At 34.8% G+C, this 22,134-nt stretch overlaps 4 protein-coding genes across 5 annotated transcripts in view; 3 read left to right on the top strand and 1 right to left on the bottom strand.

Moving 5' to 3' along the window:
• LOC136415252 (E3 ubiquitin-protein ligase RBBP6-like) overlaps positions 1-12,147 on the top strand; it is a 45,161-nt gene extending 33,014 nt beyond the window's left edge. Inside the window, exons 5-8 of one of the 2 annotated variants that reach the window (XM_066399753.1) lie at positions 607-701; positions 6,846-7,005; positions 7,478-9,759; positions 9,839-10,016. In XM_066399753.1, the coding sequence (XP_066255850.1) occupies positions 607-701; positions 6,846-7,005; positions 7,478-9,759; positions 9,839-9,871 (2,570 nt within the window). In that variant the 3' untranslated portion in view covers positions 9,872-10,016. Of the gene's footprint in view, positions 1-606; positions 702-6,845; positions 7,006-7,477 lie in introns of both variants that reach the window. The other variant, XM_066399752.1, reaches the window with a different exon arrangement.
• A 1,333-nt stretch (positions 12,148-13,480) lies between these two features.
• Positions 13,481-15,212, top strand: Sgt1 (suppressor-of-G2-allele-of-skp1). The gene is made up of 5 exons (XM_066399470.1): positions 13,481-13,686; positions 14,343-14,564; positions 14,628-14,718; positions 14,778-14,974; positions 15,033-15,212. The coding sequence occupies exons 1-5, from the start codon at positions 13,657-13,659 to the stop codon at positions 15,138-15,140; spliced, it is 648 nt and encodes a 215-aa protein (XP_066255567.1). The 5' UTR covers positions 13,481-13,656; the 3' UTR covers positions 15,141-15,212.
• Positions 15,213-16,593: 1,381 nt separating this feature from the next.
• LOC136415106 (FAST kinase domain-containing protein 5, mitochondrial) lies at positions 16,594-19,924 on the top strand. The gene is made up of 6 exons (XM_066399519.1): positions 16,594-17,589; positions 18,024-18,178; positions 18,491-18,771; positions 18,830-19,102; positions 19,370-19,590; positions 19,784-19,924. The coding sequence occupies exons 1-6, from the start codon at positions 16,663-16,665 to the stop codon at positions 19,853-19,855; spliced, it is 1,929 nt and encodes a 642-aa protein (XP_066255616.1). The 5' UTR covers positions 16,594-16,662; the 3' UTR covers positions 19,856-19,924.
• Positions 19,925-20,104: 180 nt separating this feature from the next.
• Positions 20,105-22,134, bottom strand: fest (wurstfest). The gene is made up of 6 exons (XM_066399518.1): positions 22,015-22,134; positions 21,688-21,911; positions 21,375-21,634; positions 21,174-21,320; positions 20,954-21,121; positions 20,105-20,484 (listed from the first exon to the last, which is right to left on the bottom strand). Exons 1-6 carry the CDS (start codon positions 22,040-22,042, stop codon positions 20,259-20,261), a joined length of 1,053 nt encoding a protein of 350 aa, XP_066255615.1. The 5' UTR covers positions 22,043-22,134; the 3' UTR covers positions 20,105-20,258.

Raw genomic sequence — 22,134 nt, 5'->3', positions numbered from 1 at the left:
TAATCGCCGTCATTAATAGACTTGTTTGTTAAATACCTATAATTAATCGTTATTTCGGTATTCGACTCTAAACTACGAATTGATGCTATTGTATTATGCCTCTTTCTATAACGAATCATTTATTTTTTAGTACCAAATGCATACAAAGCAGAAATGGGAAATAGAAAGAAAAAAGGTTTAAGCCTGTGTAGAGTTCCAAAGTACGTACTAAACGGTACTTACGTATATGGCAAATATACCTATAAACTTATTAAGTTAAAATATAGGAATGGTATAGAACTTAGTAATTTATGATTAATGGTAAATAATGAGTACTTCTTTGTTTCAACTTTTTATTTCCATATTGCTCTATACGTATTTGGTTTTCGATTGACGAGTGCGATATTTCGATTACGTGAACAAACAATTTTTCAATTTACGTATCCAAGAATTAGCGATTCGCTTTAAATTTGAATCGAAACTTGGGGACATTATAATTGTACTTCATTCGCAATCAAGCATGTGATGTAATTCTAGTAATGACAAAAAGATGTCAGCGATATAATTATTTGAAAATAGTAAGATTTGTGATGGCAAGATTTGTGATAGCAGAATCTATCTTTCCAGGTTATGAACCATATCCCTTAATGTTGTTCAACCCACCCACATATTATCAGGAGTTCACGAGCAATAAGGCGAAGAGATACAGCACAGGGTCATTGGTAAGTTTTCTCATTCAATGTAGTTCATTTAATCTTTGGATTGTTTTAGAATAATAACTTGAATTAATTACAACCTATAAACTTTTTAATAGAAATGTTCCCAAGTGTGCTTTTTTAGCAGCAGTTTTGATAATCCCAAGAATGTCTTAACCGCAATTTAATCTATTGATGCAATTTAATGAAAACCTTGAATCCCCACTAGTGAAGTGTTATTCCATCGTTATTATGAAACGTGTAAATACCTAAACCTAATTACATATTTGTTGATTTTCTAAATTGTTAGCCACAATTACTGCAAAATTTTAATAGACAGTGAACATTTGCATATTCATAGTTTCATCGATATCCTCATAATGAAAGATGAAAGGAAGTCTATGGCAAAAATGGAAATCTGTCTGGCTGTTACAATAAGTAATAAGTTGTACAGGGTGGCTCAAAAAAATTATTCAATTTTTCTAAAAATGTTTCATTTTTGAGCCACCCCATTCAATAACGTGACTATGTGTCCAATTAACCTTTTAATTACGGGTTAAAACTTTGAAATCCAAGATAAAATGAATTCGGTGATAACAGGCCCAAAGAAAGCTTCGGTTTAAAACAAAAACAAAAAACTAATATAATTTTTAAATCCTTGTAGAGAATATTCGACCGACCATAATCAACTTCACCGTAAAATGACCTTTCAAACCGTAAAAGCCACATGGAGATTATATTCTTTATAAAAAGTTTATGAAAGTTTTAGTTTATAATATTTCACCATTTGGTGTGTACTATGAATTGATTTTAGAAGAAAATTCGATTAATATTCCCTAGGAAAATATAATAAATGTGAATTTCCTACATAACGCAGCTTCCTGAGGCACCTCAGGGGCCAGATCATATGAGTTTCTGGGATAGAAAATTTAAAGGCAGAATAATTTAAAGACAAACATAGGATTAGTTTGGGATTACAGCAGTCACTATAAAGCTCGTTTCATAGTAGGGATCAAAAGTTGCTCACGTTCACATTCAAATAGATGCGGCGTCCATTTGAATGCAGAGGAGAGAGCATAGTACTCACGGTAGTGTGAACACGTTGATTACTTTTCAATATATTAAATTTTTACTTGAGTGAAACCTGACTGTATAGTACAAAGCTGCCTTAAAGGTGACAGATCCAATGTAAACGAATGAAAGCAAGGTCTAATTTAACTTTTTGCTATATTGGAAAGACAAACATTTTTAGGTGTTTGGTTCAATTTAACTGAAGGAGTATATTGAAGGGGGATCTAGATGAAAAGAGTAGATAGTTTCTACACCAAAAAGACCATTACAAATAACCGTTCCGAACGATTGTTCTCTCAAGAGAGCTCTTCCTCGTAATATAAAATAAACTCGAAGACAAAATGCTCAAGTCATTCCTTAAATCATTTAACAATCTTGCACAATTCCCACACGAAACATAATAATAAATAATAAATTAAAATGGGATTAAAATTACGAGATATTTTCTGTGTTGATTCCGCATCAAGTTTCCAAGAAATTTATCAAAGTTCACGACGAGAAAGTTTACATTTTATCAGCACCAACTCAAGAACAAAAATACATAATAAACTCCTTATCTCAGAAAAATTGGAATTATTTATGAGGACTTAAAGTTAAATATGAAAGGTGCTTCACATGTCGCTAGAGCTGGGAATTTTTCCCGATACATCGGTAACTCTGAATAATTATCGATATGTCAATTAACAATATATGGTTTCGACATTATCATTAAATTGAGAAACGATAGTTTCTGTTAACTAGAGGCATGTCAATAACTATCAATACGCCAGTAACTATTGGACTATCAATAACTGATATTTATCGATAGGCAAGTAGTAATCACTGTCGATAAGCAATTTTCAATAGCGTCCAGTCCTAGTCGTCACTATCACTTCTCTCGAATTAAATCTATACTCGTCGAGATGGATCTTAGTGATTTGGAGAAGCAATAATTAAATATCATAGTAAAATATTAATAGATTAATGTGAGATAATGGCATGCAGATAAGATACAAGGGACTTTGAATAATGCACAGATACGCGGAACATCTCAAAGAGCAAACGCATCCTGTTTACACCGATATCCGAAAAAAGTACCAGCAAACCATCGAACCATATACTTAATCGGTCCTAACTGATATATTGCCCAATATTGCCACAATGATCGGCTCGATGCACATTAGAATTAGCACCAGTGACTGTTATGTTGCAACATTTTGTTTGGATTCAAGATACCATCAACAACATAATTTATTTACTCAAAGCAAACAGCTACCTTAAGGGTGTCTATTGCGTTCAAACGATCCAGGAAGTTTGGTAGCTACGCTTTAGTCTTGTTTAATGTAAATGATCGTAGTCCATACAAATATGAGTCCTGTGATATACATTATGAGCAGAAAATTTCCTTTATACCTGGAAACCAGAAAGACATTATTAAGCTTCTAATGTTCGAGGCGACAGAATTGTTAAACTGTCTGGAATTATTAGAAAAATTCTTTAAATGCCACGAAAATTCATATTCAACGATTCTTGATAGTCCTTTTGTCTTGAGGATACAAAGTGATTTCAGTAGGTACAAGCGGTAGCTATGGTTCAATATTAATGTTCCTCTTCTGGGTCCTCCTCAGATTCTTTGGTAAAGAATGGCATTGTGATATTCTGATGGAAAAGCTGTCGTGTTTGGCATAATACTGGAGCTCTACGTAAAATCAAAATTTGCCAGTAAATAATTGAAAAAAAATTTTTCGTAAAGTTAACGACATCAGATGCGGCATAATATGCCATGATGTAAGTTTATCTATTCTGACTCAATTTGCCACTTGATAAGACCGAGTTTTATCATTATGTACACAAATTGCTTAACAGGCAAGGGTCAGAGGAATTTCTTTTTCCTCGGAATCAATTGCGGGTCGAAATATGTTGAATATTTTTACACGCAATCTCAGTCTAAACTGAGACCGTCGCCTTATAAAATTCATGTCAATATTGTATTAGTTTATGAAATTTTGTAACAAAATTATCACTTTACTGTGACGTTGATCTGGCTTCATGTGAGAGGCGTGAGCGCGACAGCGCTAATTTGTGACCCGTTTTGTCGTCAGCGCATTTAGATTAAAAATATCTTGTGCACTGTTTTGACACCAGGCATAAATACACTTACTTCATTATTGATGTTGATTGTTAATTAATTTTGTAGTTGTTGTATACAATCATGAGATAGGACCTGGAATATGGACACGTGGCGCAGCTTTTAAGGATAGTATCGTAAGACTTCCAAAATAACTTTCTTCGACTAGACAAATTTCAGGTTCAAAGTTATATTTAGTAAGAGGAGACAAAAGTCATTAAGATATGACTATACCAGATCCCGAAATGCGAGGTTTAAAAATAAATAGATGAATCTTGGGGAGCTTTCTGTTAATTTGTAGTCCGAGTGTGCTTTTTGAGTCGCTAATTACACCCCACTAACAGGCGATATGGATAAAATTGTACTCCAGACGAAAGCATTTTTGAGTGCAATTCTTCTATTAAAAAAAAAAGAAGCATTCTTATTTTACCGATAAAATCGCATATTGCCTTAAAGCAAGTCACACTTGAAGAACGTTTTGGCCAGTTCTAGTTTTGTTAGCATAGTAGGTTTCCATCTCTAAAAGGATTTTTATCGCCTCAAAATTTAGGAGATCTCGACATTAAATAATTGTTTTATAAACAGCTTCTCCAAAGGAAACGCGTTGAATACTTCTCTAGCTGAAGAAATGCTGACTATTGATGGGATAAAGGATTCACATATGTTAAAATTTCAGCCTGTATCTGAAGGATAGCAGGAAAATTTCGTTCACATTTTATATAATACAAGATCCTGCGTTATTTAAATTCTTGTTGCAGCTAAAATCAGGTTAGTTCAGGATGGTTGGCTTGATCAGATCAAAAAGGACATAATAAGAAGAAATAAGAATGATGCCGCTTGACTGAGTTTTTTAGTCATTGTTTTCTATATAAATCTATAAAATTTCCCACCTCTTTACACAATTGGTTCTTTATAGTCTGTGAAAATAGGCGTCTGGCTACTGTAGATCCTATGACTTCTGACGGTTCCTTTAATAAATCCTCTGAGAAAGTATTTTGTTTAACAAGTGAAGTTTATTCTCTAACTGTGCTACGTATATAATTTTTTTTCGCAATTTTGTTCTAGAATTTGGATACAAAACTGCTGCAAAGTAGTTTTGCCCTCTGACTTTAAACTACATAGGGTTAGTATTCACTTTGTAAAAGCTTGAAGTTTCTGAGACACAGCTCATCAAGCTAATGTATTCTATACATTATAAAATATTCTACACTCTTCGTGATTTGTCTGTTACGAGATTACAAGAATCTAACTTCTTGTTTTTTTTTAGTCCAGCAAGATAGTGATTATTTCAAAAAGTCGCTTTCCTCTTTAATCTCTTCTATTACATAAATAAAGAATTATCTAAATATACTAATAATCCTTTTTTTGATATCCCTTTAACAAAGTTTTCTGCATTAGTAGTTCATTTTTCACATAAAGTTCTGATACAAAACTCTATTTTCTGGCTGTTCTGTCCGAATCCATAAATATACGTTTTTGTATTATAAGGTCGAGTCTCTCTCCATAGTCTGCTACATCATTCAAATAAATTCGCATTAACTTCTTAATTGGCATTCTGTAGTGTGGATAATGGTTCTTAACGAACAGCGGCCGTTAAGGTTAAAAATATCGACATAAATATTAATGCCATATTATATAATATATCAAGCTTCTAAAGCAGCTTATTATGACCCGAACATCAAGACGTGAGTATCATAAGTATTTCACAATCGTGGTGTATATACAATTATTCCGCTATTAGATTCAACTAGATTTTATAAATTTACAATAAATGTACTTAAAATAAGGATAAATTAAATCTGTGTGGCAACCACTGTAAATAACGGTGGTAACCATAAATAAAACAGCAATGGGGTGATGATGACATTGTAGCTGATTAGCTTGCTAGGTAAATAATGGACCATATGCGTGTCATTATTAACCTGTTATTCAACTGTTTTGAGGAAAAGGCCGGAAAACGTATTTTACAGTCATTAAACATGCCCAATAATGATGTATTTTAAAGTTAGTATAATACATTATAAAATTTATTCACAAATACATCTTCCACTTGGGTAATTAGGTAGGTGATAGGTGTTTGTATGATCTAAAAAACATTTTTTAAAAGCCAAAAGTAGTGTAACAATACACGGCCGATATGTAACTAATGTACCGTAGGTGATTCTAAATCTCGGTTACGCTTTGGTTTATACATTTAAACCTAATACGTTATTTGCTTGTTATCAACCTTGCAGATCGAAAAACCAGAAACAGGTAACATTTACTGTAGAGAATACTTCTAAAATCCTCAGGATCTAAAATCTAAAATTGAATAATTCAAAGATCATTGAAAAGCCTGAATACATACAAAAGAGATCCCTCTGTTGAAAAAAATTGAAAAAAGTATTGGAGCTGAAAGCATAGGATGACAGGCAACAGAAAATATAGAAAATTTTGGTTTTTCGAGAGCCAAGAGCCTTTAAAGTAATTAAATTCATAAGAGCAGGTTTGATCAAGTGTTGACTACATTTCGCGAAATTACTGACCTTAATTTACCTCAAAGAAAAGGTAAATCCCTGAAATCACATTTCGTGGTGTATTTTTGACGTCCTTCATAAATACAATTAAATTAAAAAGTTAGATATTTTCAGTTCTAACAACAATTTATTGGCGTTTTAGCATCTAAACGCAATAATTTCAAGCAAGTCTTGGATTATCACCAAAAGACAGACGCTTAACTTGATATGTAACTACATTACACTGTCACAAACATATCGCTGTAGTTTCCCATTATTTTGTGTGTTTGCTTGACAAAAATTCTCTTGAGACATTAAATTCTCATTCAACTTAATTAATTATGGCACTATTCCAAAGTACTTCTAAATTATCTAAATCGAGCGAATTGCCTATAAGCCTTCAGACCAACTCATTACTAACAATAATGTTAAATTTTGGGATAATTTTATTGATATTCAAAGTGCGATGTGATAATGTCAACATTTCTTTTCCCACAGAGCGAGTCCATGAGCCCCAACAATGAAGAGGTCACCAGTCAAGACTTGAGCCAAAGCGGGGGAGAGGCCTCAAACGGTACAGTATCTGACTACAGCGGACCTCCAGTGTTCAATATGGTTTACACCGGGTACTACGTTAACGATGTCTGTACGCCTCCTGGTGAGTAAATAACATATATTTCTAGATTCAAAACTACTATTAGTTTGTGAGCACGTATGTAAGCCTCGGCCTTATTCTATCAACAAATGAGTGCGTAGTTATAATTGAGTTTAAAACTAAACCGGCCTCGTTTCCTGCTTAGAAGTGTAATGGACTCGGCACGGGAGGTATTTTGAAAGTTGGCCAAGTGTTCGCCTAAAACACCTAGAAACATCTCCGGCTCCAACCACGTGACCGAACGTTAATCGTCATTTAGTAAATAGATTAGCGACACCTTTAGATCACTATTATTAGAGAAATCTTTTTGGAACACAGTTTTGGGACTCTTTTGTCGCTCGCTTTTAATCATTTACTACTGTATAAATAACCGTGAAAGTTTACGCCGCATAGTATGCAGAGTATTCCCTTCACGCTCCATTATCGTGTCTATGTATAAACGAAAAGATTTGCAAATTATGTATCCTTGTTTCAGATTTGGCAACCGGCCATCACTGCCCGGCAGAACCCGTCAAGAAGCTCAAGAAACGCAAGGAAAGAAAATCATCGAAAACCATTCCTGGAGATTCGTCGGAATTCACCGATGAAAACTCAGATATCGAATGCGGTGACTCTGTTGACAATATCGCAGACATTCATTCTCATAACAGTGTTGAAGAAGTCTGCCGTGTAGAACCTTCAAACGCGGCACCCAATCAACCAAACGACATTAAGATTGCTGAGCGCGTAAGCGCTGAAACCCCAAAGACTGCTAATTCTTGTACTACTAACCCTATCGAAGCACCCTCTGGCGACGACCTTAAGACTGACTCAGTTACCCAAGCTCAACCCAACTCAGACCCCAAAAAACATTCAGTGTTGAAAGCAGATGCCGAAGAGTTCGTGCCTCGAGCCTATCACCCCATGGCGCCTCAACAAAATCTCAAAATGCTCCCCCCTAACTTCATGCCAATCCCCCTGGTCCCCATCGGAGAATTCGGGGGGCAAATGGCCCCCCATCCAGCATTTATACCTCCAGGTTTTCCCATCAACTTCATTCCCCAGCCCCTGGGACAGAAGATGTTCCCTCCTGCCCCGGGCTTTGTAAACTATCCACCCCCGGTAGTGAGCGAACCGAAAATCGAAGAAACGGTAGATCAGAAAGAAGTCGTAAGACAAGAATTCGAAAGAGAAGGTACAGCCACACCTTCACACACCCCCATAGTAGAGGAGAGCAAAGTGCAAGTGCACAGCAAAGTCATAGACATCGCCACTGTGGTGTCCAAGTTAGAGGCAGTGAAGCAGCTGGAGAGACAAGCCGAGGTGGTTAAACCCGCTATAAATGAAAGCAAACCTTTCAGGAATGCTCCAAGGTATACCAAGCAGCAGAACTTTAAAAGAAATTACTACAATAGATATAGAAATTCACCAATGCGTAGCGGAAATGCCTCTCCTAAGCCTATCAGGGAGGGCTCGAACCTCCCTAGCGCGCAAAGCAGCCCTCAGCACTTCAGATACTCGCCTGCAAGAACTGTCGTTCAAAATTATCAGCAACAGAATACTGCCAACTTTTCTGCAACAGTCAAGCCTATACACACAAACTGCTATACCATCAATGACAACCCAGAAAGATTTCAGAAGAAGATTTGGAAGTCTCAACAGGAGAGTCCAAAAAAAGTGTCCAATTATCAAACTTACCAAAAATCGCCCTTTTCTGAGGCAACCAGAGCCAGCTTCAACAAGAGAAACGGCTACTCGTACCCACACAGGAAAAATGTCGCTCTGCAGAATATTGAAAGTGTTGATTCTGCTCTAAAAGTCTCTGAAGAGTTGAAGATGACTAAACCAAAAAGTAATAGTCAGTGGATTTCAGTGTCTAGCAGGAAAAAAAAGAAGAATAAAAGCGTTGAAGAAATCGATGGTACTGAAGTCAGTGAATCTCCTGAAGAAAATGGGGATTTATTTGAAAGTTATGATATAAATCAGTTGATTGATGTTGTGGTCCCCGTAACACCGTCTGAAAACGACAGTAATAAAGATGATGAGAGAAGAATTGAGAAGATTTTGACTAACATTGCTGAAGCTACTGAGGAAGTTAAAAATGAAACCGCCGATGATATCGTTATCCCTGAAGTGAGCGATATTGAGAAAAGTATAATCGACAAAATTGAGGAAAGTTCTAAAGTGAATCATGGAAAAAGAGAGGTTGAAATGCAACCTGAATCAAAGCCTCCTAAGAGATCTAAGAGAGGAACTCAGAAACCTTTGTTGAAGAAAATTATGATAACTGACATTTTCAATGAGCCAGAGACTTCCCCTGCTGACTCAAAGTCTCCAGTAGTAAAGAAAAGTACTCCTGAAGTTATAGAATCTGAGCCACCTGCAGATAGCCCTCTGAAAGAAACTACTTCAGAGGTGGATCAAGAAAAAAAGATTAAAAAGAAGAAGAAAAACAAACCTCCCAAACTCACTGCCAGTTCAAACAATAACAACTCCAAAGCAGAGAGCTCCTACGTCAGCCTTGAGAAAAGTCTCACAGAGGAAACCTTAGAGAAAACCAATGATGAAATCTCCATGGAACTGGACAAATTGATCCAGAAGGGCATGTTCAACTCGCTCCAAGAGAAAATCAAATCGATAAACGTGGAGCCGGAAACGGACGCCTTTTTTAAGACGTTGGGAGCCTCGGTAGTGGCCCCGAAGCCGGCAACCCTGCTGAAGGCGCCGGACTTTAACAGAATATTCCAAAGCACGAGACAGTTCCTTAAACCGAACATGGTAAGTGTAGAGCACGATAATACAGATATTAAGGTAGATGTCGATGATAAAGATTCTAAATCATGTTCTTCTGCTGTAGACGATGCCGATCCGGCCACCGGACTCTTTCTAGATAACAGCTCTGATGGGGCCCGGGAGCCTGCAATTCGTCCTCAAACTCCAGCGGAATATGAACAAAGCGATATGAAACTGTATCCGATCACTGAAGCGGTCAAGGAGTGGATGACCAAAACGAGGGAAGCCACCCCAGAGGTTGAGATCCTTAAAAGTCCTTCGGAAATTCAAAAGGAATTCTGTGATCAGCTAGTCTCTGATTCAGAAGACGTTGAGGAAGAGGAAATTACGTTGTTTTCTTCAGATAATACTAAAGATGAAAACGATCTGCTGGAGTATTGGGAGAACGATTTATCGGATGTCTCAAAAAACTGTGATTTATCGAAAGACATTAATAATTACAAAAGTAACAAAGTATGCGCTGACGGTAAAAGTTGTGATAAATGTAGGACTGATAGCATAAAGGAAGGCGACGAAGAGATTGAGGTTTACGAGAGCAAGTACGGGCAAAATGAAGCGTTTTTGCACCTTCAGAAGAAGGTTGAGGTGAAGTCGGCCTCTCATGCGGGAGAGTTGCCGCACCGAGCTGCCTGCTGCAGCTTACAGTGATTCTAGTTTGCTGCGTTTTTAAACAAAAATTGTGTTATTGAAAAACTGTATATTTCTTGTTATAAACGTTTTTATTATCTAATTAATTAGTGTGGCTGCAATCGGGTTCCACTGTACGTAAGCTTGTTCACAAACATATAATGGCAAACACCAAATGTAATAATAATATTAAATTGTTTCACCCTGTAGTATAAGCGATTTTAGCCTATATAAAAGGACCTCGCCTACGGTCATGTGATTGGATATGCGCTGTTGCCAACTCGTCTTCTAGAAACGAAATTTTAATTTTATACACTTTAGAGATAAAGTATATAAAATTGTTGAAAATGAAAATTTACGATTATTTACTTAAGTACAATATTTGTGTGTCTACCGAGATATCATCATCAGATATGTTTCACTATGTTAGTGATGCTGGTACTAACAACCGCGTTATCAGCAGATTTAATTAAATGTTTATAAATGTTAAAATTAAAAAAAGAACAAAAGTACACATCAAATAAAAGACTTAAAAAACGCAATAATCTATAAGGCGCTGTTTGTGAATGTTTTTTGAAAAATATTTGTTTCTATATTGAACTAATTTTAGTGTTTATTATAAGGTACCCAATCATCACATGGTACTTGCAGAACCCCATTAAAATAAGATGGCATAAAGTACATCACAATTAAGAGAATATCACTAAAACTGTTACCATCATCACGTAATTTTCTGATACACTAATAGAAATGCGCAAGTGTTTTACCATGTTAAGACAAATGTGTCTATTTTAAGTGCATATATTACAAAATGTTTCGAATTTCTTTTGTTGCTAATTTTCTTAAGGCTTAGTTATGGGTTGCTTGTTTTTTGACGAATGTATAGGTTCTATTTTAACGCTTACCTGATTTTAAAATCGTTATCCTTAATGTAATTTTCACTTTTTTAATCGCACGATAACGATTTTAAAAAGTATGTGCAATATTGATTCGAAACGGCCATATTCTTCTGCTTAGATCGAAGTAACGTCTATCTTAAAGGAAAAAATCGAGACTTTATTTGTATATATTATTGTTTAAAAATTCTTCGGCAAAAGGAAAATTTTAAAAAGCATCATTTAGGTATAATTTGAATTAGACGTACCTATTTAACTTTAATTAATTAGACAATAGCTGTGGTTGGTAGATCACATAGAGCTATGAACAGATAGTGCTTTATTTACAAGTCCTTGGCAAAAAAAAAGCTTTGAAATATAAAAACTGACAAAATTGGGAAAAAGGACTTTCTTAATATTGTTTTTGTTTTAGCACCTAATTCGAGACAATTACTATTAAATTAGATGCTGTACCCTACTTATTAGCAGCATATGCCTCAAAATTGTAGTAAAAAATGAATAATTCATTAGCTTCTAAAATTTGAGACAATATATCGTAAAAGCTTTGAACCAATAAAGTTATGAAGGTTTGTTTCATGTACCTACCTAGGAAACCAAATTCTAATCACGAAAATACTGTATGAAATATTGTGTGCATGTTTTGAAAACCGCTCTTTAGATTTAAATAATAATTTTATGTTTAGGGGTTTTAACGTTTAAAGTATGTGAGGGTTATTTCTCTTTTTTTTTGTGTTAACGATTAATATTCTTAGATGATTGTTACACCTAATTAATCAGTTGTTAAATTGTTATTTTTTGAGATTTGTGCCTTCGCAATATTTGTAAAATAAATAAAAATTGTGCAAAAATGCTTGTGGTTTTTCTGGGTTACCTGTAAGAAGCGTAAGTGACGGGTCGCACTTCTTCCATACTATAGGATCAATCTACTTGAGGTATATAATGTTGAACAGTATTCTGGTTCTGGGAGAGCTTGATCGAAAAGACATGAGAACAACTTAGTACCTTAGACACTTAGTATTACCCCCCAAACATAATTTCCAACTATTTTAATCATATTTCAATCATAAATAACGCAACAACAATGTTCTAATTAAAATCAAAACTTTTTTTTTTGAGGTTATAATGAAACAAATGAAAGAAATGGCGGGAAAATCTCCAACATTATCGTCCTATCTCTATCTGAGCTATACAATCACCCAATTCTAGATAAAGACCGATATATGAAGAAGTTCTGTATAACACATATTCCCGTTCTTATTCGGTCTCTGTCTCGACGTCTTCGGACTCTGTCGTACCTATGATTTTGATGATTGACCTAAATACCTTCAAGTCTCGATTAAGTAAACATCCCCTTTAACTGGTGCTACAACACTCTACAGTAGAATATCTGGAATTTACGTCAGTACAAATATACCGAAGACGTCTTCATACTTCATCTGAGCTGAGATGACCTTGATCATTTGCAAGTTCAAGAATTTTAGTATTTTTGTTTTTAAGCAAAGAATTAAATGCGTTTTATTCGGTGGGGGTTAATTTGTTTAATTTTAAAACATTGATTTAAAATTCGTATGCCTTAAGTCTAAACTGTTGTTGGTGTTCCTGTAGTAAAGTTTAAGTTATTTCTTCTATAATTGAAATAAAGTCGAACTTAAGGACATATTTGGGAACGCCAGAATAATTTAGGCTTTCAGAAAGAACAAAGGTAAGTTTTTGTTTATTAGACAGAATAATTTAGTTGTTTTGAATGCAACATGAATTAAAATCATTTATATTAAATTTTTATTATAAATTATTTTTAATCAAATTAATATGGTTTTTAAAAATGGATTTATTATATCTGTTGAATATTGTTAAATATTTGTTTTCCGTGTATGATTGAGTTTCTGAGTATTGCCTTGCTTTTTCTAATATTCCACGGTGATAACATTGGTCCAAGCCCTTTACGAAAGACGAACGTTAACCTATCAACACACTACGCACTACTAAATGATTGTACCTACTCACTACTAAGGTAAGGGCACCTACAAACTAATAACGTGTGGGAAAATGTACTGATAACTCATAAACTAAACTCTCATGTACACTGAAAGTGTGCAAGTTCCGGTAAAACTTACTTTTCGAACGGTGGTGTTGCCATTGAAGTAGAAAATCCATCACTATTGACAGCGGCAGTGACAGAGTGACGTTTAATTTTCGCATTTTGTTAACTTTCATTTTCTAGATTTGTTGCTTTAATATTAATATGTTTCCTACTCCTTGTTAAAAGCATTAAAATTTGATCCAAATATTCTTGGCGACAAAGAAACATTAACGCAGAAAATAGAGCCAAATAATACTGAAGCAACCGGTTCGTTAAGAAATGACTGAAGAACCCAAATTTCCATCAAAGGTAGGAATGACTCCTGTGTGAAGTTTGTACATGTTACGTTAAAATGAAAGTTAAAATTCAGTATTTAGTTCCTCAATGTTCCATGGGTAAACGTGGAAATTGAAGCGTTGGGTTTATTAAGTGGTAATTAATAGAACTGAATGTGAAGGAAAAGCAAGTTGAAATTGCTCCATCCATGATGGAATCCTGACCACAATGCCTCAACATTACAATACATTTTTTTTACTATAATAAATCTCATAAATAAATAAATAAGTTCTTTATTGCTCACAAGATCACAAAGTGACACAGCAAAAGTGGTGTTACAACTGAGTGTGCCCAAAATAGCTTGAAAAGTAAATTGAAATTAAAAGTTTATTGAAGGCAGCCAATATTTTTTCTTAAAACTTCCTTATTTTCATTTAAAACAGTCCTTCTGATTAGTAGTTTCCCTGAATTGTCCACTGTTTAACATTAGACATTGTTTAAAGTTTCTTGAATTAATTCAATCACCTCATAAATTCCTTGACAAATATTTATTTCGATAAATGTAAATAGTGCAGAGTATTCTGTATTATTTATTAGTTCAGACTCTAAGACCTTACTTTAAAGTTTGAAGCCCCAGGAATCAAAAACCTTTTTTTCTTTTTGACATATTTCAAGAACTTAATTTACAGGCTGTTCTCCCACTCAAACATGACTGGTACCAAACTGATTCTACAGTGGTAATTACTGTACTAGTTAAGAACATAAAAGAAGACCAACTCAGGGTGTCTTTTTCTGATTCCAATCTGCACCTTAACATTTCTGTCCCTGAATTTGAAGAATACTCAAAATGTTTTAACTTGTCTTACAAGGTTGTGCCTGATCAATGCAGCTATAAACTCTCCCCATCTAAAGTAAGTATTGTGAATATTAGATAATTTCAGATTATTATGCTTTAACATTTTTATTATGTTTAGATTGAAATAAAACTGAAAAAAAATGAAGGAATAAGGTGGGACAAACTAGAAGGTCATCAAGCAGAGAATGGCATTAAAGTGATACCTCAGGGTATGTTGCCTGTATAAGTTTTTTGAGATTATAAAATTGTATGAACAAATAACACCTAGCATCAACAACTCAGTCAGAGAGGCCTCCTACTTATCCTACATCAAGGAGAGGCAAAGATTGGAGTCAAGTGGAGAGAGAGATTAAGAAACAGGAAGAGGAAGAGAAACCTGAAGGTGAAGAAGCTTTGAATAAACTTTTCCAAGATATTTATGGGAAAGGCAGTGATGAGGTCAGGAAGGCAATGGTGAAGAGTTATGTAAGAATATGTTCCTTTAGTGATAATCTGTTTATTATGAAAAAATTATATTTTTTAGATGGAAAGTGGGGGAACAGTATTGAGCACCAATTGGGATGAAGTAAAGCAAAAAAAAGTAGATGTGAAACCCCCAGATGGCATGGAATTTAAAAAGTGGGATGGTTAGATATTTAAGTAGATTTTATGCTAGGTTCATGTAATTTTATTAAAATATTTTCTCTGCCCTGGCATGTCTGAATTTTTTCCTTTACCTATAGTTTTTTTTACAGAAAATCTGCTTTGAGTACAACTATCGCAGTGGAATTTACACTATTCCAAGTAATTATTCATGTAACTAATTTGTTGAGATAATCACATTTTTTTTCACGAAATATAGGATTAGATACCTTTATTCAATGAATTAATCAAGAAAATTAAAAGAATGATCTTTTCTGTAATGAAGTATAACTACACCTTTTTAGTTGATTATACAGGGTGCCCAAGATAAGGAGAGCCACTGTGGGGATCTTCGAAACGGCAAGAGATTTTTAAAAATTAAAAAACTATGTACAGGAGCGCAATAATTTTTTTTTGTTTAGGGCCGAAAAAAGACTAAAACGCAATTAAACTCAAAGTGTTATACATCGTTGAATTTAGAATAAAAAGGGCTTTCAGAATCTGATATCAGAACATTCGGACCGTATTTAAAAAAATGAAGTTGATGGTTCCGCAATGACGAAACATGAGATTAAAAAGCTGACAATGCCACGTTAAAGCGCATTAAAAATTGCTGTAGAGAAATGCCATCAGTTTTGGTCTAGGTTTAATATTACCGCCAGAAAAAAATAATATGTAAAATCGGAAAATCCAATTTTTCCCAAATATCTCAAAAACCAAAAAATATTTCGGGGGTTTCTAAACGTCATTTTTTTAGGCCCTTCATTACGCAAATTTTCTCCCATTTAACCAAATCTGTATCTCTTACCGTTTCGAAAATCCTCATAGTGGCCCTCCTTATCTTGAGCACCCTGTATATGAACATAGAGTATGCCTACAGCCAAAGATTACAAAAGGAAAAACTTATTTGCAGATTTAGAGAAAATCTCTATATCTAAATGTTTGTCGAAACAACGGATTGTCTTCAAACTACGATTTGAGATACGTTATCTGCGATTGTTATACGGAGATAAAAATTTCGTTTTTAAAGCTTTTTCGAAACAAATCCAAAACTGGCTTTCTACAAAAAAATCAATACGCTCTTTTATTGTTTTTTTTAAACAAATACATTTTTCTGACATAAAGGCTTATTTGCAAATTTTGAAATATGGACATAATATTTTTAGCCACATTAGAATAATATCTGATAATTTGTCCAGATAACACCAATGCCAAAAATCTTATCAAGATCCCAATTCGGTAGTGTACAGCAATATGTCATACAGAACTCGTTAATTTCAACGTCCTGTTCATTCAACATAAGAGTAATGTGACTATTGTTGTCTCATTTTACTTCTACATATCATTCCACGAATGAAAGTAAGATAGATTACTGTTCCAAGAGTTTCGAATGTCAAAAATGTATTGCCTAGGAGGAGTGGGGCAAAAAATGTGCCTGTAAAATGTAAACAAACTTTAACTTTCGTCTTATATTTGAATTTATGTGTTCATAATTTTTTTTAAAATTTAAAGTTGTGTAAGAATACATCAAGATGATCCTGAAACGACTCATAAATAAATCTTGGTCAAACTGTGAGATTTACACATGTATAAGGCAACTAGGTACCTTGAAAGCCACTTCTACAAGTACCCCGGTGGTAAAGCAGTATCAAAACTACACCTGCAGTAATCTAAGCATTCCCTATACCCCAACATATTACCAATCAGAAAACAACTTTATGTTTCAAGTTTTGAATAAAATTCCATTAGTTGACAATTCAAGATTAGCCCCAAGTTTGCCCAATGCAGATGACTCGACATTTACATCATTTTTAAATTCAGACTGGAGGAATTCCTCTGCTCCAAACATTGTCAATGCATTTAGTGCAGTCAAGCAGTATTGCATTGTGAATAAGATTGCAATTTCCGATACAAGGTTTGATAAACTAGTGGATGGGCTTATGGACCACTGTGAAAAACTTAAAGACCAAGAACTTTATGATTTATTAAAATGTTTGTCTGAGTATCCACCTCCTTCTACATTCAACTCTCATAATTTTCACGACGTCTGGAGCTGTTTGGATGATTTATGTAGCTGGAAACTGCCCAACTGGGATTTTAACACAATTTTTGCAGTGGGTGATGTTTGGTTCCAGTTACGCCTGGGCAAATTGGCGGATTTTATCTTTGAATCTCTTGATAGGCTGACTAGGAAAGCAGACCAGCTTACAAAAGACCAATTAGTGCACCTTTTCTTTTATTATAACATCTGTAGAAGGAAGACAATAGCTTTTAATGTTGAACATGCCTTGCAAAGCAAAATCAATGAAATGCATGTTGATGAAATGGCAGTGGTGGCATTAGGATATTTTAAGACCAAAACTAAGATTAAGTTAGAGACAATTTTTAGAACTATGATAGAGGAAGTTGGTAATTCAGCCAAAGGAATTCATGAAATGTCTTTAAGTGCTATTATGAAGGTAAGTTAAAAGTGAGACAGGGAGTACCTACCTAATTGGGGAAATAATAACAGACAAGCAGAATTCATATACAGAGTGGTTCTATTGACATGGTTTATGACTACCATTTCCTAAATTATTAAGAGTTAGAAAATCTGTTAAATGAGGTAAAATTTGCTAAATTTGGCTTTGGCTGTATCCTGGAAATAAAGCAGTTCCAGATATATCATTATAAAGACTTTTTGTCTCATTTTGACTACAGGATTATGCCCTTAAAATGACAACATTGTTAAGAAACATTTTGTATAAAATATTTCGTTAATGAGCTTGTATAATACTCATAATATGTAGGTATATTAATGAGTGATTAATAATCTCAACTTCTATTACTGCATTAGCTATGGTTATCCATTAAAGTGTCTCAATTTTTTCAATTTTGTTTTCTACATTTTCAGGTTCTTAGATTTTCTGGACCTATTCGCCTTGTTCCAGAAGTAAACAAAATGTTTGATAAACTGTATCCAGAAATGGAGAGATTTTCTGACATAGCTTGTCTGCATGTTGCTCTATTGGGTACAGGTATTCAAACTTTTCATCCCAACATGTTAAGGTTAATATCTTTTTGTGCATCATTCATTACAACAAGGCAAATGCTAAATTATTATATAACCCAGATATTGAGTACCCCAAAAAAATGTTACATTTAAGGTTTTGCTTGAAATCTAAAAGAACTGGAAAATATTTTATTTATGTAATATAAAAATTTGTTATTGCACAGTGTACACTAATATATTTTTACATGAAATTTGAAATCTATTACTTACGATAATACTGAGAGTTCATGATTCAACATGGTAATTTTAAAATATCCTACTATATGGAATTTGCAAGACTGATTTGCTCAAACTTGTTAACTTTTCAGAAAATGTTGTCAAAAACTTGCTGAAAACCTCCAGAATTTGCGGATAAAAGATATTGAAAGGACTCTAAATGTACTGACAATGTTCACTTTTGATCCAAGAACTACCCCTGATGTTTTTGAAGTGGCTTTTGAGGAAATACACAAAGATAATAGAATAGGGGAGATGATTGAGTATCCCAAATGCCTACCTGCAGCACTCTATTATTTCAGCTTGAAAGGCAGATATTCTTATAAGCTCATGGACAGAATATTAGCAGAAGATTTCATTAGAGAAACTTATGGTAATTTTAAATTCTACTTGAACTTTTGATGGTGCACACAGACTTATTAATTTTTAAGGCAAACTGCCTAAGTTACTACCACTGCAAATTCTCTCTTTGGATTGTTGCATTGATATTGAGTGTCCAGATTACAAGGGTAATAGGTTGACGCCTTATATAAGATATAAAGCAGCGAAATGGCTCACTGAATGGACACCATCCACGGATCAATGGAAAAAATTTTCATTAAAAGATAAACTGTTCTTAGATGTTGAGGAGACTATAAAGAAAATAGTGCCTAATGAAGAGTTTATCTTTATTCATCATTTGTTGCCACATTTTTCTATAGCAGGTAAGGGAGGGTAAATCATTTTTTGGTACTTAGTTAGTGGAATATTTTGCAAGAATTGGGTAGATGGTACCAGGTAGCAGGAGTATCTTGAAAAATTACTATTGTACCGAAATCTTGGATATGTAATTAAATGTTTGTTTTATTACCACTCAATTTCATTTAAAAGAGAAATGAAACGAAGGTATTAAAGCACTCCAATATTTAATTATTCAATGAATTATTAAATGTAGCTATTTATACCTATATCTAATATTTTTTATATTTTAGATATAGTAATCTGCAAGGAAAATGGCTCTTTTGTAACACCTTCAAGTTTGAAGCAATATATTTTGGGGGACATAATGCGTCCTGATTTGACTGATAGTAAAAAATGGTATGCTATCATGGTACTGAGTTGGAATAACGTGATTAGACAGACCACAATACCTTTGGGACATACTGCCATGAAGCTGAGGCAACTCAAGAAGCTGGGATATATCCCTGTACCGGTAGGTTTAATTCTTATTATTATTACTATACTTGTGACTTGAGTAATTATAATTGTGGTTACTCAATATTTTGTGATTTTTATGAAAGAAATTACTTTTTAAGAGTTTTTAACTATTTCACCTTTATGATTCTCACATAAAATGAAAGATCTTGTGCAATGTTTGAAAATTGACCACTTGGTTTCCATTACAGATATTTTATCACCAATTTACATACTGCACACCAGAAGAAAAGATAAAGTATATTTTGCGGAAATTAGTCTAACAAGAGGTCTGTACAGTGATAGGGAAAGAACAAAGAACAAGTTTCTAGACGAGTTTCTACAATAAAATAATTGTGTTAAAAAATCAATTCAATTGTGATAATAAAGAGGGTTCTTAGATTCAATTCTATTTTGTGTTTTTTTAGCGGAGGGGGGGCAAGTATAAAGAAAATAATCCTTAAAGAATTTGTTCAGTTTGTTTGCTCTGTTTGTAACTATAAAAAATCTGGTGCTCAATTTAAAGACAACTGTCGAAGCCACTAAAAACAAACAATTTAATGCACTCACTACTGGATTAAAACATTCCGAATCGGAACATAAACCTTGCGTAGAACAAAATACCTTAATACAACACTCCATATTATATAATATACGGCTACGTTTCGACTTCGTAATGAGCCATCCTCAATACACCTTCAACTGATGCTTCTCGTCGAATCCTGCGGAGTGTCCCGCATTGCGCAGTATGAAAGAGGATCCGTCATAGTGCATGCGCCTTTCGCCTCTGCGCACGAATAAGTGGCGTGTCTGACCCATCGAGCCTGTACAGTGATAGTAGGGTGAGGAGATTGATGCTGAACCGTTAGTGGGAGATGTTCTTAGGGAGAATTTGTTGTTGTTTCTTCCCACTCTGTAAAGATATAAAATGGTGCAGTACAAAAAGTTTTTCTGTTTCCAAATGAATATGCAGTACGTCAGGTGGAACGGTACACTCAATTTCTGTGTGATTTTATGGCTACCACGAAAATTTCGCTTATTTTCAAGATGATTTTTCTGGCGAGCCAGTATGTAATTTTAACACTCATTGAGGTATATAGGGTAGAGGCAACAATACGTTGCCGATCATTCATAAAATGATTGTAGAACTTATTCCAACATACGTAGGCAAGTATTTTAACTACTTTCAATGCTCTGTTATCTGAAATATCATTTTGCGAATTTCTAGTACTCTGGACTATTTGGTGGACTTGTACTGTTGACTTTGCAAAATTTTTTATTATCTACCTGTCCTTGTATAAAAGCTCATGACTATCCAAAATAACCTCCTTTTAAAAAACGATTGAGTTATCTTAGAGGTAAGCAGTCTCATAGATCTTTACCTGACGAGACCATCAGCTGTTTGAGATATACGGATGTTATTGATGATCCAGCTCTCGGTGCCATCTTCTGTGTACCAATAATTGGTACCTTGTAGGGTGCTTACCGCTTGGTTAACGAGTTCGGTGATTGTTGTAGGGGAGGGAGTTTCGTCCACATACGGAGAATCCCTGTTAGTAAAGATTGTTAAAAACGAAATATTTCCAGATTTTCATAATTAACTCGTAAAAGATATTGAGGGTGAAGTCGTGCTGGGAGATATCATTAAACGAATCGGTCGTGGTTCTGGTCCCTGCTGAGTCCACGAGGTAAACCAAAGCGCACTGCATACTACTGAAGCTTACGCCTTTGTACCACATTTTGGCGAATCTGTAGTAACAAATTTCTGTTTGATTTAGTAATACATCAAGGTAGTGCCCTCACTTGTGATTTTCGTGAGTGTCATTGGCCAAAATCTCAACCCTTGATCCATACTGATACACTCTCCCATTAGGATGTATGAGTCCAGATGATGATCCACTGGCACTCAACGCCAAAACAATTCCCTTTTTGGCATTGACCACCCTAACTGCTCTTTCCGGGGATATATCCACCCTAATGCGGTCTTTGAGCCTCAAGGTAATCACCCCGTGGGGTGAGATTACGGTCCCGCTCATTTGGTAGGGGTCGTCTCCGCAGCAGTCCTGCAAATTGATGATAAAGCGTGGTGAATCATATACAGGGTGATGATGCTCACCTTGAAGTCGTCGGCAAAGTAGTTTTTCACTGTAATGGGCTTAGGCACGTGCAGGGGTTTCGAAGTGATCAAACTCGAGGGCCAATTTTGCGGCCCCTCGAATTTCACCACTTCTCTGGCGGGGGCATCTTCACTAACATGCGAGCTAGTAAAAATGCTTCTACTCATAAGACGAGGGAGGTTATTGCGCCCTAGTTCGTTTTTGCTTAACTTTGATACGTTATCTGGAAATTTGTATGAAAGATTTAGGATGAAGATCTGACGGTAAGTTAAAGTTGCCCATGGGAGGAGTTAGAGAAACGCGATTTAAGCACTCGGAGAGCTTACCTTTATTCCTTTTAGAGACTTTATTCATTCTAGAAGATTTTTAGTAGGAAAAAATAGTATAGTTCAAAATTATTTTTATTTTCTAATTGAAAGTTGCACTGTCAAACAATGACCAACTTG

Source organism: Euwallacea similis, chromosome 19 (genome assembly GCF_039881205.1).
Source record: "Euwallacea similis isolate ESF13 chromosome 19, ESF131.1, whole genome shotgun sequence".
NCBI classification, from domain to species: Eukaryota; Metazoa; Arthropoda; class Insecta; order Coleoptera; family Curculionidae; genus Euwallacea; species Euwallacea similis.
Note: the sequence above shows the minus strand (reverse complement) of the source record. Positions and strands in the feature narration are given on the sequence as shown.